At 40.3% G+C, this 15,634-nt stretch overlaps 1 protein-coding gene and 1 non-coding gene across 3 annotated transcripts in view; both read right to left on the minus strand.

Annotated features, from left to right (window-relative positions):
* Positions 1 to 1,270: 1,270 nt before the first annotated feature.
* The window catches only part of LOC129636848 (cytochrome P450 2C23-like), a 38,264-nt gene continuing 23,900 nt past the window's right edge, over positions 1,271 to 15,634 (minus strand). For both annotated transcript variants that reach the window (XM_055560597.1, XM_055560596.1), the window contains 7 exons: positions 14,045 to 14,194; positions 13,264 to 13,424; positions 12,580 to 12,756; positions 9,430 to 9,571; positions 7,386 to 7,573; positions 4,404 to 4,545; positions 1,271 to 1,949 (listed from right to left, as the gene is read on the minus strand). In XM_055560597.1, the coding sequence (XP_055416572.1) occupies positions 1,768 to 1,949; positions 4,404 to 4,545; positions 7,386 to 7,573; positions 9,430 to 9,571; positions 12,580 to 12,756; positions 13,264 to 13,424; positions 14,045 to 14,194 (1,142 nt within the window). In that variant the 3' untranslated portion in view covers positions 1,271 to 1,767. The remainder of the gene's footprint in view (positions 1,950 to 4,403; positions 4,546 to 7,385; positions 7,574 to 9,429; positions 9,572 to 12,579; positions 12,757 to 13,263; positions 13,425 to 14,044; positions 14,195 to 15,634) is intronic.
* On the minus strand, positions 10,941 to 11,047 carry LOC129637148 (U6 spliceosomal RNA). Its single transcript, XR_008707358.1, has one exon. It is a non-coding gene; the product is annotated as a U6 spliceosomal RNA (small nuclear RNA).

The following is a 15,634-nucleotide window of genomic DNA, read 5'->3' on the forward strand; positions in this document are numbered from 1 at the left end:
TCGTGTCCGACTCTCTGTGACCCCATGAATCGCAGCACGCCAGGCCTCCCTGTCCATCACCAACTCCGGGAGTCCACTCAAACTCATGTCCATCGAGTTGGTGATGCCATCCAGCCATCTCATCCTCTGTCGTCCCCTCTTCCTCCTGCCCCCAATCCCTCCCAGCATTAGAGTCTTTTTCCAATGAGTCAACTCTTCGCATGAGGTGGCCAAAGTACTGGAGTTTCAGCTTCAGCATCATTCCTTCCAAAGAACACTCAGGACTGATCTCCTTTAGAATGGACTGGTTGGATCTCCTTGCAGTCCAAGGGACTCTCAAGAGTCTTCTCCAACACCACAGTTCAAAAGCATCAATTCTTCGGTGCTCAGTTTTCTTCACAGTCCTACTCTCACATCCATACATGACTACTGGAAAAACCATAGCCTTGACTAGACGGACCTTTGTTGGCAAAGTAATGTCTCTGCTTTTGAATATGCTGTCTAGGTTGGTCATAACTTTCCTTCCAAGGAGTAAGTGTCTTTTAATTTCATGGCTTCAATCGCCATCTGCAGTGATTTTGGAGCCCAAATAAACTCTGACAGTTTCCACTGTTTCCCCATCTATTTGCCATGAAGTGATGGAGCCAGATGCCATGATCTTTAGTTTCCTGAATGTTGAGCTTTAAGCCAACTTTTCCCTCTCCTCTTTCACTTTCCTCAAGAGGCTTTTTAGCTCCTCTTCACTTTCTGCCATAAGGGTGGTATCATCTGCATATCTCAGGTTATTGATATTTCTTCCAGCAATCTTGATTCCAGCTTGTGTTTCTTCCAGCCCAGCGTTTCTCATGATGTACTCTGCATATAAGATAAATAATCAGGGTGACAATATACAGCCTTGACGTACTCCTTTTCCTATTTGGAACCAGTCTGTTGTTCCATGTCCAGTTCTAACTGTTGCTTCCTGACCTGCATATAGGTTTCTCAAGAGGCAGGTCAGGTGGCCTGGTATTCCCATTTCCTTCAGAATTTTCCACAGTTTATTGTGATCCACACAAAGGCCTTGGCATAGTCAATAAAGCAGAAATAGATGTTTTTCTGGAAATCTCTTGGTTTTTAGATGATCCAGCAGATGTTGGCAATTTGATCTCTGGTTCCTCTGCCTTTTCTAAAACCAGCTTGAACATCTGGAAGTTCTATCTTATTCTAATTGTAGAGTGTCCATAATTCAAGGAAAGGGATATTTGAGACTTGAAATAAAGTCAAACATTCACAGAAAAGCTGCTGTGGAAAGAAAGGTTTTATTTTGTGAATGTGGCAGAAATTATGTAAGTGCTTTCAAAGGGAAATAGGAAAAAATACACATAGGCCATTATATTCTCTATTTTGAAAATTATAGATTATCAGCCTGTCTCCAAAGGCACAGAAGAAGTGAAGGCTCCACCATTTGCTGATAAAGGCCCTCTGTGGGCCTGGGTTTGGTTTGGCTGGATCATGGTTTATAAAGTAATCTATAGGGTACAAGATATTATTTTACCCCTGGAGCTTTCAGGATCCAGCTCCTTTTTTCAAGGAATTTATAGATTTAAACAAAAGTCTATCAAGCTTTTAGTGAGTAGTGTTTCTGCCCTGCAGTACAGGTAGATTCTTTACCGACTGAGCTACGAGGGAAGCCCATGTTTCTGTCCTAGGCAGAATTTAAAATGAAAAGAGACTATTGGGGTGGGAGAAGTAGTGAGAAGAAAAAGCTATTACTTTCATTTAAATTGTTAAAAGAGAAAAGCTCTTCTTTTATCTGGGGATAAGGCATAGCTTGAAGGGTGGTGGCATGTTGATCAGTCCAGTAACAATGGGTTTGGTCTCTATGTCCTTTGTCTCCCCCAGGGGTTTCAGGACAAAATTTTGTAGAATGGTGGTGAAGAACAGGAACAGCTCCATTTGGGCAAGGCCCTCTCCAACACAGGCCCGTTTCCCTGAAAGGAAGAGACAGTTCCATTAGCTTGTTCCAAATTAAATATTACAATAGCTCATATTCAAATACTACATACTCCTGACAGCCACTGAAAACATTGTTCAGAAAAGGGACAGGTCAGAAACCGCTAGATGATGATCAACTGGTTCAGTTCAGCTGCTCAGTCGTGTCTGACTCTTTGTGATCCCATGAATCGCAGCACGCCAGGCCTCCCTGTCCATCACCAACTGCTGGAGTCTACCCAAACCCATGTCCATTGAGTCGGTGATGCCATCCAACTATCTCATCTTCTGTCGTCCCCTTCTCCTCCTGCCTTCAATCTTTCCCAGCATCAGGGTCTTTTCCAATGAGTCAGCTCTTCTCATCAGGTAGCCAAAGCATTGGAGTTTCAGCTTCAACATCAGTCCTTCCGATGAACACCCAGGACTGATCTCCTTTAGGATGGACTAGTTGGATCTCCTTGCAGTCCAAGGGACTCTCAAGAGTCTTCTCCAACACCACAGTTCAAAAGCATCAATTCTATACCACTCAGCTTTCTTTATGGTCCAACTCTCACATCCATACACAACTACTGGAAAAACCATAGCTTTGACTAGATAGACCTTTGTTGGCAAAGTAATGTCTCTGTTTTTTAACAGGCTGTCTAGGTTGGTCATAACTTTCCTTCCAAGGAGTAAGTGTCTTTTAATTTCATGGCTGCAGTCACCATCTGCAGTGATTTTGGAGCCCCCCAAAATAAAGTCAGCTACTGTTTCCACTGTTTCCCCATCTATTTGCCATGAAGTGATGGGATTGGATGCCATGATCTTAGTTTTCTCAATGTTTAGCTTTAAACCAGCTTTTCACTTTCACTTTCACTTTCTCACTCTTTCACTTTCATCAAGAGGCTCTTTAGTTCTTCACTTTCTGCCATAAGGGTGGTGTCATCTGCATATCTGAGGTTATTGATATTTCTCCCAGCAATCTTGATTCCAGCTTGTGCTTCTTCCAGGCCAGCATTTCTCATGATGTACTCTGCATATAAGATAAATAATCAGGGTGACAATATACAGCCTTGATGTACTCCTTTTCCTATTTGGAACCAGTCTGTTGTTCCATGTCCAGTTCTAACTGTTGCTTCCTGACCTGTGTACAGGTTTCTCAAGAGGCAGGTTAGGTGGTCTGGTGTTCCCATCTCCTTCAGAATTTTCCACAGTTTATTGTGATCCACATAGTCAGAGGCTTTGGCATAGTCAATAAAGCAGAAATAAATGTTTTTTTCTGGAACTCTCACGCTTTCTTGATGACCCAGAAGATGTTGGCAACTTGATCTCTGGTTCCTCTGCCTTTTCTAAAACCAGCTTGAACATCTGGAAGTTCATGGTTCATATATTGCTGAAGCCTGGCTTGGAGAATTTTGAGCAGTACTTTACTAGTGTGTGAGATGACTGCAATTGTGCGGTAGTTTGAGCGTTCTTTGGCATTGCCTTTCTTTGGGATTGGAATGCAAACTGACCGTTCCCGGTCCTGTGGCCACTGCTCAGTTTTCCAAATTTGCTGATCAACTGGTACAGTTCCTCTAACAAACCAAAATCTCTCTAAAGAGATTTATGCTCTTAATTCAGTAGTTCTCCTGGAGATTTATCTGCAGGAACTAGAGATTCACCAACGAGGATGTCACTTGCATTATTATTTATGACTCCGATGAGTTAGATGAAAACTAGACATACACCTATATTAGATTAATTAAACAAGTCATTGTGCCGCTATCACACAATGCCACCTAAACATGTTTGTATGGAAGATTGTTTAATACCACAGGCTGTCTTTTAAAAATATATTAACTGTTATTTTTGAAAATACTAATCAAATAATTGACTAGTATAACAAAGAAAAAAAATATGTGCTGAGTGATCTTAAGTTGTCTTTATGACCTTATGAGAAATAGCAACTGGGAGCCAATCAGCTCTTGCAAAGAGGCAAGGGTATGTGGGGCTCTGGATTTCAGAGGGGAAGGAAGAGAATGAAATGACCAAAGTCCCTCTGATGGCCTCTGGCTCTAAGAATCAGAAAAGTATACAATAATGTTTAATCATTTTAAAAGAAGAAAGAAACCTGAACATTCTGTTTTAGAAAAGTTGTATATTACAAAAGGGAGATCAATAGGTAAGAGTCTACAAAAGGAGGTCCCTTTGTTATCTGATAATGTGTGACATCTGAATTGAATTGATTTGCCTTGATTTCCTTAAAAACTGGCATTGTACTTAGTCACCAGATAACAAAATAGTCCTTGAAAGACTTATCTGATCCTATTGGTATACAGACTTAAATGGCTCCATCTTGATTTAGAGGGTTATAGCAGACTGATTTGATTAACTTTGCGATCATTAGTGGATTACTTACGTACATTCAGTAAAGCTAAAAGTTGTTCAAAAGGTTCATGTGTATGGTTTGGATGGTATGTATCTATACTTACCAATGGAAAAAGGCACAAAGTATTTTGTTTTCCTGAAGCTGCCATTTTTATCCAAAAAATGGCCTGGGTCAAACTTCTCTGGGTTAGGAAACTCCTTGCAGTCGTACAAGATGGAAGACAGTAACGGCAATACAGTAGTACCCTGGAACCAAGAAAGAGAGAGTAGAATGGCATCTTACCATACTTATCTTTGGTTCATAAAAAGCCTAACACTTTTAATTATAGTGGATTAAACAGGACCGAGCACTCTTAAAGCTTGTATGAGAGCTTTCTCACTGTCTTGTGTGAGAGTTTTTTCACACCCACTATCATACAATACCTTTTATTGAATAATGAGATAGTTCTCTGGGGGAAGAGCAACTGTTACAGTCAATGTGCAACAAACAATTGTTCAAAAACTAAGATTTGCAGCTCGTATTGTTCAGACAAGTGCTTTACTAGAACCGCCACCTCAAATTGGAAGAGTTCACTTTTCACAATTTTTTTCTTTCTGAATTCAGGTGTGAATGTAAGAAAATAAGATATAGTACCTTGTAATCTACAAAATTTGTTGGCTCAAAGCCCACCTCCTCACTCCTAAAATGGCGTGCGTGTGTGTATGTTTGTCGGTTAGTCATGTCCAGCTCTTTGTGACCCCATGAACTGAACTGTAGCCAGCCTGGTTCCTCTGTCCATGGAATTTTTCAGGCAGGAATACTGGAGGGGGTTGCCATTCCTTTCTCCAGGGGATCTTTCCAACCAAAGGATCAAACCTGTGTCTCCTGCGTTGCAGGCAGATTCTTTACTGTCTGAGCCACCATACACTTTCCTCTTTGCCCCATTAGAACTTGTGAGGTTTAAATGACAAAATGATAATGACCACTGATACAGGATGCTTCACATTTACCTGACACTGTGTTGAATTGTTTATAAATGTCATTTAATCCTCACTTCAACCATATTCACTAGGATCTTGGTTTTTTTTGGCTCATTGTATAAAGGCAGAAATTGAGATTCAGAAAGAAGAAACAATTTACTTGTGGTTATTAGCAAGTGGCATAATTAGAATTTGACCCAACTTCTATCTGATTATAAAGCACCCCTATTTAAGCGAAAGCCTCCTCTTTCCATTTTACTTCATTTTTTATTTCCTGAAACATTATTTCACAATTTTTGGAGTAGGTAATACATGTACATAGTATAAAAAAAAAGTCAAGTTGAAAACAAGTTTCTTTTTCCTATACTCAAGTTCCTTGGTTTCCTTCTTAATGTAATCACTGCTATCAGAAATTTATTCCTATTTTATTATAGGTGGGGCTTCCCTGGTAGTTCAGATGATAAAGAATCTGCCTGCAGTGCAGGAAACCCAGGTTCAATCCCTGGGTCTGGAAGATCTCCTGGTGAAGGAAATGGCAACCCACTCCAGTATTCTTGCCTAGAAAATTCTGTGGACAGAGGAGCCTGGTGGAGTCACAAAGAGTCAGACATGACTGAGCAACTAACAGAGCAGAAACTCTTTTTTTTTTTTTTATGTATATTATTTTTTTTTAATTTTATTTTATTTTTAAACTTTACATAATTGTATTAGTTTTGCCAAATATCAAAATGAATCCGCCACAGGTATACATGTGTTCCCCATCCTGAACCCTCCTCCCTCCTCCCTCCCCATTCCATCCCTCTGGGTCGTCCCAGTGCACCAGCCCCAAGCATCCAGTATCGTGCATCGAACCTGGACTGGCAACTCGTTTCATACATGATATTTTACATGTTTCAATGCCATTCTCCCAAATCTTCCCACCCTCTCCCTCTCTCTCAGAGTCCATAAGACTGTTCTATACATCAGTGTCTCTTTTGCTGTCTCGTACACAGGGTTATTGTTACCATCTTTCTAAATTCCATATATATGCATTAGTATACTGTATTGATGTTTGTTTTTCTTTCTGGCTTACTTCACTCTGTATAATAGGCTCCAGTTTCATCCACCTCATTAGAACTGATTCAAATGTATTCTTTTTAATGGCTGAGTAATACTCTGTTGTGTATATGTACCACAGCTTTCTCATCCATTCATCTGCTGATGGACATCTAGGTTGCTTCCATGTCCTGGCTATTATAAACAGTGCTGCGATGAACATTGGGGTACACAGAAACTCTTTAATATTATCAAAAGCACTTTCTGTATAAATGAGATTACCATGTGGTTTTTCTTTAAATTCTATTTCTATGGTGAATTTTATTAAACCAAATTTTCCGGTGTTAGAGTTTCCTGTGTTCCTGATTACCTTCACTTGCTGGTGGAATAGCATTTTTAATGTGATACTCGACTTATGTGTTAATAGACTTTTGCTCTGGGATTTGGCAGTAAGGTTGGGGGCTGCTTCAGTTTTGCAGTAGTCTGGTCAGGTTTGACACCTTTTCTTCTTCTTCTACACTCTCAAATGTAAAACCCAGCCCCTTAATCACTACAGAAGGCTGACTACATCCCGTGTCCATGTGAATGTTTTGATCATCATTAACTATTATGGGCAGCAATGCCCCAAATGTCTGGTACATGAGATCTCGGGAGGAGAGAATTGGGTTTAAGAAAGTTGACACTTGATTACTTTAGAGCTGCAGATACACTGTCCATCTCTTCCCCCTTTTTAAAATCTATCATGGAAAATCAGATTTCTGTTCCCACAAGATTCATACTAATGCCAATCACTTCTCCCTTAATATATCCTATTATATCTGAGAGTGTGAGGAGTGTTGGAAGCCCTGGGTTAGCTTCCCCATTCCAGGGAGGCAGAGGCAGAACCACAGAGGTGACACAATGGCCTGAGAGGACACTGCACAGCAGTGACGGATTTAAACCCGGGCCGTGTGCCTCGTGTTCTTTCCACGTCTCTCAACCGCCTCTTCCTGAAACAGCTACGATGCCTCTAACAGGCCCCATCTGCCGTAGGGTGGGGTGGCACCATGTTGCACCATCTATCTCAGCCAGCTTTCCCAGCCACCTCTAACCTTGGGGATGACATATTGTCTGAATTTCGTGTCCCGGACCACAGTATGGGGTAAGTTAGAAGGAAGGAGGGTGATGTATCTTTGTATCTCATGCAACACAGCCTCTGTATAGGGCAGCTTCATCTTGTCCTTCATGCAGGGGCTTCGGGTGCGTCCAATCACATGGTCAATTTCTTCATGAACTTTGGCTGCAGAGACATGAATCATGAATCCTACTTAAGAGATATGTTCCCTAGATACTTGGTAATGCTTACAACATATAAAGAAAGTGGCCTGGAAAAGGCTCCCAAGGTCAAAGACATGTTGCTAAACAACCCACAGCTCTGTTCTTCATAGAATTTCTATTTTTTCTTTCTTTTTTTAATTTTAGTATAAAATCTTTATTCTCAGAATATTCTTTTTTAAATTAATTTATTTATTTTAATTGGAGGCTAATTACTTTACAATATTGTAGTGGTTTTTGCCATACATGGACATGAATCAGCCATAGGTGTACATGTGTTCCCCATCCTGAACCCCCCTCCCACCTCCCTCCCAATCCCATCCCTCAGGGTCATCCCAGTGCTCTGGCCCTGAGCACCCTGTCTCATGCATCAAACCTGGACTGGCGATCTATTTCACATATAGTAATATACATATTTCAATGCTATTCTCTCAAATCATCCCACCCTCGCCTTCTCCCACAGAGTCCAAAAGTCTGTTCTTTACACTTGTGTCTATTTTGCTGTCTCGCATATAGGGTCATCGTATCATCTTTCTAAATTCCATATATATGCGTTAATATACTGTATTGGTGTTTTTCTTTCTAACTTACTTCACTCTGTATAATAGACTCCAGTTTCATCCACCTCATTAGAACTGATTCAAGTGCATTCTTTTTAATAGCTGAGTAATATTCCATTGTGTATATGTACCACAGCTTTCTTATCCATTCATCTGCTGATGGACATCTAGGTTGCTTCCATGTCCTGGCTATTGTAAACAGTGCTGTGATGAACATTGGGGTACACGTGTCTCTTTCAATTCTGGTTTCCTCAGTATGTATCCCCAGCATTGGGTTGCTGGGTCGGATGGCAGTTCTATTTCCAATTTTTAAAGGAATCTCCACACTGTTCTCCATAGTGGCTGTACTAGTTTGCATTCCCACCAACAGTGTAAGAGGTTTCCCTTTTCTCTGCATCCTCTCCAGCATTTATTGTTTGTAGACTTTTTGATAGCAGCCATAGAATTTCTATTTTTTATATTGCTGCAAAGACCAGAGATTTCGCTTCAGGAAACATAAAAGCTGCATTAGGTATGTCTTTGGCCTCCTGCCTGAACTGGTTTGTCCTCCTGTACAGGTGAGGAGATGACCTCTGTGCAGGGATTAAGGTTTACCCCAGATTCCTGGCAAAGCAGCTGCAGAGGGGAAATGTTCAGTCCTAACTCTAGTGGGAGCATCTCCTCTATCAGTATCATCCAGTCTCCTAACATTTTGTGGGAACAGTAAACACCATTTTGTTGAACAAAATAAACACTGGCTTTCTAAGACCTGTGCTCTGAGAACATGATTGAGAAAATCAAGCTAGTACAATTTCATTTTTGAATTTTAAATTATATTGGAGCTAAAAATCCCCTTTGGGGAGACTGATCCATTTTCAAGATGAAAAAACAAAGGCCTGTGAAGTGAAATAACTTGTTTGAGGTCACACAGTCAGGTATTGGCGGCTGAAAATGAGAGTCCAAAATAGGAACCCATGCATCCCTCATCTAAATTGGACTGACTCTTCAACATTATATCATATATAGAAGAGCTGGGATTCAGAAGCTCCTCTGCTTTTAAACTTAAAAAGTCTTTGATTCTTAAAGGTCTCTCTTCCTTATCAGCATCATTTGACAGAATTTTGATCTGTAAAACCAAACCACATGGGTGGCCCTATGCATGATGCTCGCCAAAGCTGTCCAGAGAAAGAGAAGTTGTCACAGACCGTAGTACCTTCCCACCTTCACGAGTGCCAGGAGCTCCTATTTTATCCTAAATAAATACCTAAGATATTTGCTGTACCTTGAACCTCAGGGTATTTCATTAGGAGCAGGAACCCATAACTCAGGGTGGCAGTGGTTGTCCCTATTCCTGCTGAAAACAGATTTGATCCACAGGTTGCCAAGTTTTCCAAGTGAAATTCAGACTCTGGGTTCTGTTTCTCCTGTAGATGGCAGAGTTAAAAAGAAGGCAACGGTTTATCAGAGCTCCATGATCACACCCCATCACTAGTAATAGGCTTCATTTTGTGCATGGTAGGGTTTAAAAATCAGTCATGGAATTGAAACTTCTGGTTCAAATCCCAGGTTAGTCAATGATCAGATATATGCCCTTGACAAGTTACCTTACCTCTTTACTCAACTTCATCATTTGTGAAACTGGGATATAGAACAGAATATACCTCATAGGGTTATTGTAAAGATGAAAAGAGATACTGAGTGGAAGGTCTTGGAACAATTCTTATATACAAACACTCAGTTAATGGAATCTTCTTTTATTATATTTAATGAAAAAGACTAGATGATAAATTCAATGTGAGCACAGTGTAGAGAAATCACTGGTTTGGAACTGGTCTGTTTCCTTCAGACCAGTGATACAAAGCATGGGAAATCGATACTACCCCAGCCCTTTAGAGTATTGTAGTGAAGTATATAGAGGTCAATTAAATATTTTGTTAAACTATGATAAGTGCTATGAAAGAAAATTTCAGGGTAATATTTGATTCATCATTTTACTCCTCTTACCAACAATCATGGACTGATAGAGAGTTGGTATGAAGGAAAATTTTTAAATGACTGAATTAAAAACCTAGCTATTTTTTTTTCTCTTTCTCAGACAAACATGTAGTCCTCTGAGGGCCAACAACAAACTTTTCCATCAGAATGAAGAGGATATTTCAATGCACATTGTTGATAAATGGAGTGAGCTTGAATGTCTCTACTAACTCCAAGGAAATTTCTGAGAAGAAAAGAGAGCATCATCATGCCTTCCTTCAGCATTTTTTCTAAGGAAGTCAAGCTTTCTAAATCAGCCCTCCCAGAGATTAAGAAGACTAAACAGGTTATTAGTAATTAACCATTTGCTATAACTTGCACATTTATGATACAATTGCACAGTGTTTTTCCTTTGCTTATTTATGTATATTTGGGGAATTTTGGCATGAAATTCAAAGTATTAGTTGCTCAGTTGTGTCCAACTCTTTGCAGTCCTATGGACTGTAGCCTGCCACGTTCCTCTGTCCATGGAATTCTCCAGGCAAGAATACTGGAGTGAGCAGCTGTTCCCTCCTCCAGGGGATCTTCCCAACCCAGAGATCAAACCTGGGTTTGCCTGCTTTGCAGGCAGATTCTTTACCATCAGAAATAACGCTTTACTGGGGAAGCCGAACTTTGGCATAAACAAGGTTAATTTTACAGGGCTCAAAGAATTATTTTCAGATTTTAAGTTGTTACATATGTATATATATTGAAATATCCTTTTTTTCAGAAATACAAAAATTGAAATTATATTGGTTAAAAGTCTTGTGCACACACAAAAATACGGACCACTTCAGAAATTTGTGTGTCATCCTTGCACAGGGGCCATGCTAATCTTCTCCGTATCATTCCACTTTCAGTGTGCGTGCTGCCAAAATGAGCACTGAGCAGCCTTTTGCAGTCTATTGTTTGTCACAGTTTGGACTGTTTTCCTACTGATGTTCTCATGGACATTGATGCTGGTATCTTAGCCAGTGATGTTCTAAGAGCTGGTGTCTGTGTGATACTTGCTATTCAATATGTTTAAGACCACCGATGGTTAATTATAATGTATTTCTTTAGAATCTTTTATCCATTGTTGGTTTTAATTAACGAAATTGTTCCTTGGGAAAACACAATCCAGTGTTTATAATGTATTGGTCTATGACATACTCCCTGGGAAACACTATGGCAAACAATGGCAGACAATGGGTGTGCAAAGAAGATGTGTGTATCTTTTAGCCACATTAAGATAAATATATGCTCAGAAACATGCATAAATATACATATATGTAGCTCATCATAAATATATACTGAGAAGATTTCATTAAATGCTAGTGTCCAAGTATAGGAAGTAAATAGAAATAAAAGGAAATAATATGTATAATATATATTTTTTAGAAACTTTTGAGTTTTTGCCCAACTAAAAAATTTATGACATTTTGATTCCACTTGTTTGACTTAGTATGAATAGAATACTAGATTTCTAATTTAGAAAAATAGATATGCAACAAGCAACAAAGGTTTATGTATAGCACAGGGAACTATAGTCAATCTCTTGAAATAACCTATAATGGGAAATAACTTCGAAAATAATATATGCGTATATGTACAACTGAATCACACACATACAAAAGAATTCTACTTTTTGAAATTTAGTAAAGTTTATCTTATTGCCAATTTTTCTAAATGTCCTATGGACATCTAATAACAACACACGAAATACAAAATTTAAATATATTTGTGTAGGATATGATTAATATAAATTAATTAAATACAAATGTATTACATTTATATTATTAATAACATCATTCAAGATGCTTCTATTCTGATTTTTTCTGCACTTGATAAAATATTCTCAGAGAAATGTTAATATTTTTCACTATGATTGTATATTTTTTCTTTTCCCTTATGTTTCTTCTGATTTTTGCTTTATGTATTTTTGTTTCTTTGTTGTTAAGTTGTCTAAAGGTTTATGATGTCTAAAGGGACGACAGAGGATGAGATGGCTGGATGGCATCACTGACTCGATGGACGTGAGTCCCAGTGAACTCCGGGAGTTGGTGATGGACAGGGAGGCCTGGCGTGCTGCGATTCATGGGGTCGCAAAGAGTCGGACACGACTGAGCGACTGATCTGATCTGATCTGATCTTCTTTTTGAATTGTACCCTTTATTGTTAAAAATATATATCTTTGTTTCATTTAAAATAAATAAATTTTAAAAAGAAAAAAAAAGAAATACAAAGGAAAAAGAGGGCTTTTCCTCTTTTAAAATTTCTGCACTATGAAAAATTTCTATGATTGTTAATAGCATACCCCACTGCCACAAGATATCAAAATATCAAGAATTACCTACATGGTATGTATGATTATGCTTTCCTGCATTCCCATGGACTGATAAAATATAGTATTGGGGAAAGATGTCATGTACAATACCTGCTCCATCCTGCTGAGGAAACAGTCAATGTAGTCTCGAAGGTTATTATGATTCAGGGACTTTTGATGCTCCTTCACTTTTTCCAGAACAAAGTAGTGAATATCCTTAAGCCTTTTTGAAAATGCTCTGTGCTCTCCAGGGAGAGGCTTTATGAGTTTTGGCCATAGATTGTAAATCTAAAATTAAAACAAAAAATACACAAGCAATTCAGTTTGTGAAGAGACACCAGGGTTTCTAAGTGGAGCACCAAACTCTCTGCAGGGTCTGGCCAGGGAGACTCCCTTCCTCCAGCTTTCAAGCTAAAGAGAAGGGAGGATGACCGTCACATACACAAGAGTCACCCCTTCTCATCTCCTGCTCAACCACCCTCAGCCAACCTCAGAGTAAGAGGGGGAGAATGTGCACAGGAGCCTTAAAAGAAATGCAGGGAACTGGGAACATGACGTCTTCTTTTGAGGGAATCACCTCACAGAAGCGAGCAGAAGACAGCCTCCACAGGTGCTGGTCTGAGTGACACTGTACTAATCCACTTGACATAAGCCACACATGAGGGACGGAGACAGTGCTTGCCTTGGCGCATGCTCATGGGACAAGGCGGGCAGCTTGCAGCTCTTTATCCTGCTTGTGGGTTCCCAGTGTGCCCAAGAGGTCAAGTGCAAGGTTAAATGGAGATTTGACCTTACCTGGTTCCAGAGAGAGTTTACTCGATTAAAATTTTTATTTAACAAATCCAGCAGGGAGTGAAGGGTCTTATCTTTGTAGTGGAAATGTTCATTGAAGAGGATGGAGCAGATCATGTTGCAGGTAGCACAGGACAGGGTGACAGCAGGGTTAAAGGGCTGAGCTGGTGTGAAGAAAAACAACTCTAACATTTAGAATCTTCATCAGCCTGCATTAGGGTTTCAAGAAGGTGGCCTCCCTCCTCCTCAGATGCTTACTTATATTTTATTTTCTCTAAACTTCTTCAAATTAGGATGTAAGCATCTTCTGCTAATATTAACACTGCATGCTCTATAGTATTATACTATGCTACCACTAGTTGTTATATTATTCAGTGAATATGGTGACAGTCATAAGAGGAGCAAGTAATATTATAGAACATTTACCATATACTGGATACTGTGTAAATGTTTTGCAAACTGTGTTATCCAACCCTCAATCTGAGGTTTGATTTTTAGCCGCATTTTTCAGATGAGGAAACTGCACCTTAGAGACATTAAATAACTTGCCCAAATTTACACATCCAGTAAGTGCTGAAGTTGGAAGATGAATCCAAACAAAGGGATTCAAGGATCCTAAGTAACAGCTTTGAGTCATTTTCCTCCTGCCCTGCTTTTCCTTGCCAATGCCCTGGTTAATAGAGCAGATTGTGGACTGCTGAGCATCTCCTGAAGGAGGAGCTTTGGTGGGAAGGGCTGTGTGCGCAGTAGCCCCTTGGCCCAAAAGATGGTCCATGGAACACACCCTCTGATTTCCTGAACTCCTCCACCAGAAACTGGGCCTCCTCCTGGATCCTCTCCTCGAGGCTCCTCTTCCCCATCCCAAAGTTCCTTAGGGTCATAAGGGAGAAGCGTCGCATTTGCTTCCACGTGTCTCCATTGCTGAAAAGGAGTCCTAGGAAAAGCAGCAAAGAGCAGAAAAGTGGTTTTGCATCATAGAATCGGATGTCCCCAGAAGCTGATCTCGTGTCCACCCTGCGCTGTGGCCACTTCCCCTTATCAGGAATTTAGCAACTGGCCTTTGAAAAGCACAACGTATTCTTTGGTTTGGGTAAAATATTTGTCACAAAGAAAATAAAACCCAAGTTCTGGTCAACAGAGGACAAAGGTGATGGAGACAGGGGGCAGGATCATTGGCACATAGGGAACATTCCCAAGTGTGGGGAGGGCCATCTGTCTGGTTTTGTTAAAGATGGTAAAGACTGGCATGTGTTCCCACAAACCCCTCTCCTGAGTGTCTGTTTTTGCACTTAATATCCCTCTGACTTGTGGTTTAGTTCTACCCATGACTTCCTCTACTAGAGGATTTGCAACCCCACAGACTGTAGCCCACAGGGCTTCTCTGTCCATGGAATTCTCCAGGCAAGAATACTGGAGTGGGTAACTGTTCCCTTCTCCAGGGGATCTTCCCAACCTAGGGATCGAATCCAGGTCTCCTGCATTGCAGGTGGATTCTTTACCAGCTGAGCTACTAGAGTGGGTAGCCATTCCCTTCTCAAGGGGATCTTCCCAACTTGGGGGAACTAACCTAGGTCTCCTGCATTGCAGGCAGATTCTTTAAGGCCTGAGCCGCTAAGGAAGCCCGTATTAGAGGATAAGCAACTGCAAACAGAGTAATAGGGAATATGCATGTCTATTCACCTCCAAATTTACTACAGCTGTTAGCTAATCTGAATTAGAAGGAACTCAGAAACAAAGGAACTCAGTATGTTCACACCCAATGATTTTTCATTCCTTCCTCTGTATATGTCCTGAATTTCCTATTTCTCTCAATGTACCACCAGTTTCCTAGTACCCCAAACCCAAACCTCAGGGCATTTTTCACACCCCTCTTTCCCTATACAGCTGCATTTGGTAAATCCTGTCGATGCCACCTTCAAAATGTCTTTCTCATCTGTCCCTTCTTGTCAATTCAAACTACACTACCACACTTCAGCTTCTAAGGTTATGATCATCTTCAAACCAGTTTCCTAGATTTAGAGTTTCTAGGTTCCTCAAAATCAAATACGAGGACAATTTTTCTGGTGCTAAAAAGCATTCAGTGGATTTCCCTATACCCACCTCTCACCATAAAGAAGGCTGAGTGCCAGAGAATCGATGCTTTTGAACTGTGGTGTTGGAAAAGACTCATGAGAGTCCCCTGGACAGCAAAGAAATCAAACCAGTCAATCTTAAAGGAAATCAGTCCTGAATATTCATTGGGAAGACTGGTGCTGAAGCTGAATCTCCAATACTTTGGCCACCTGATGCAAAGAGCTGACTCATTCGGAAAGACCCTAATGCTGGGAAAGACTGAGGGCAAAAGGAGAAGGGGATGACAGAGGATGAGATGGTT

Source organism: Bubalus kerabau, chromosome 22 (genome assembly GCF_029407905.1).
Source record: "Bubalus kerabau isolate K-KA32 ecotype Philippines breed swamp buffalo chromosome 22, PCC_UOA_SB_1v2, whole genome shotgun sequence".
NCBI lineage: Eukaryota > Metazoa > Chordata > Mammalia > Artiodactyla > Bovidae > Bubalus > Bubalus kerabau.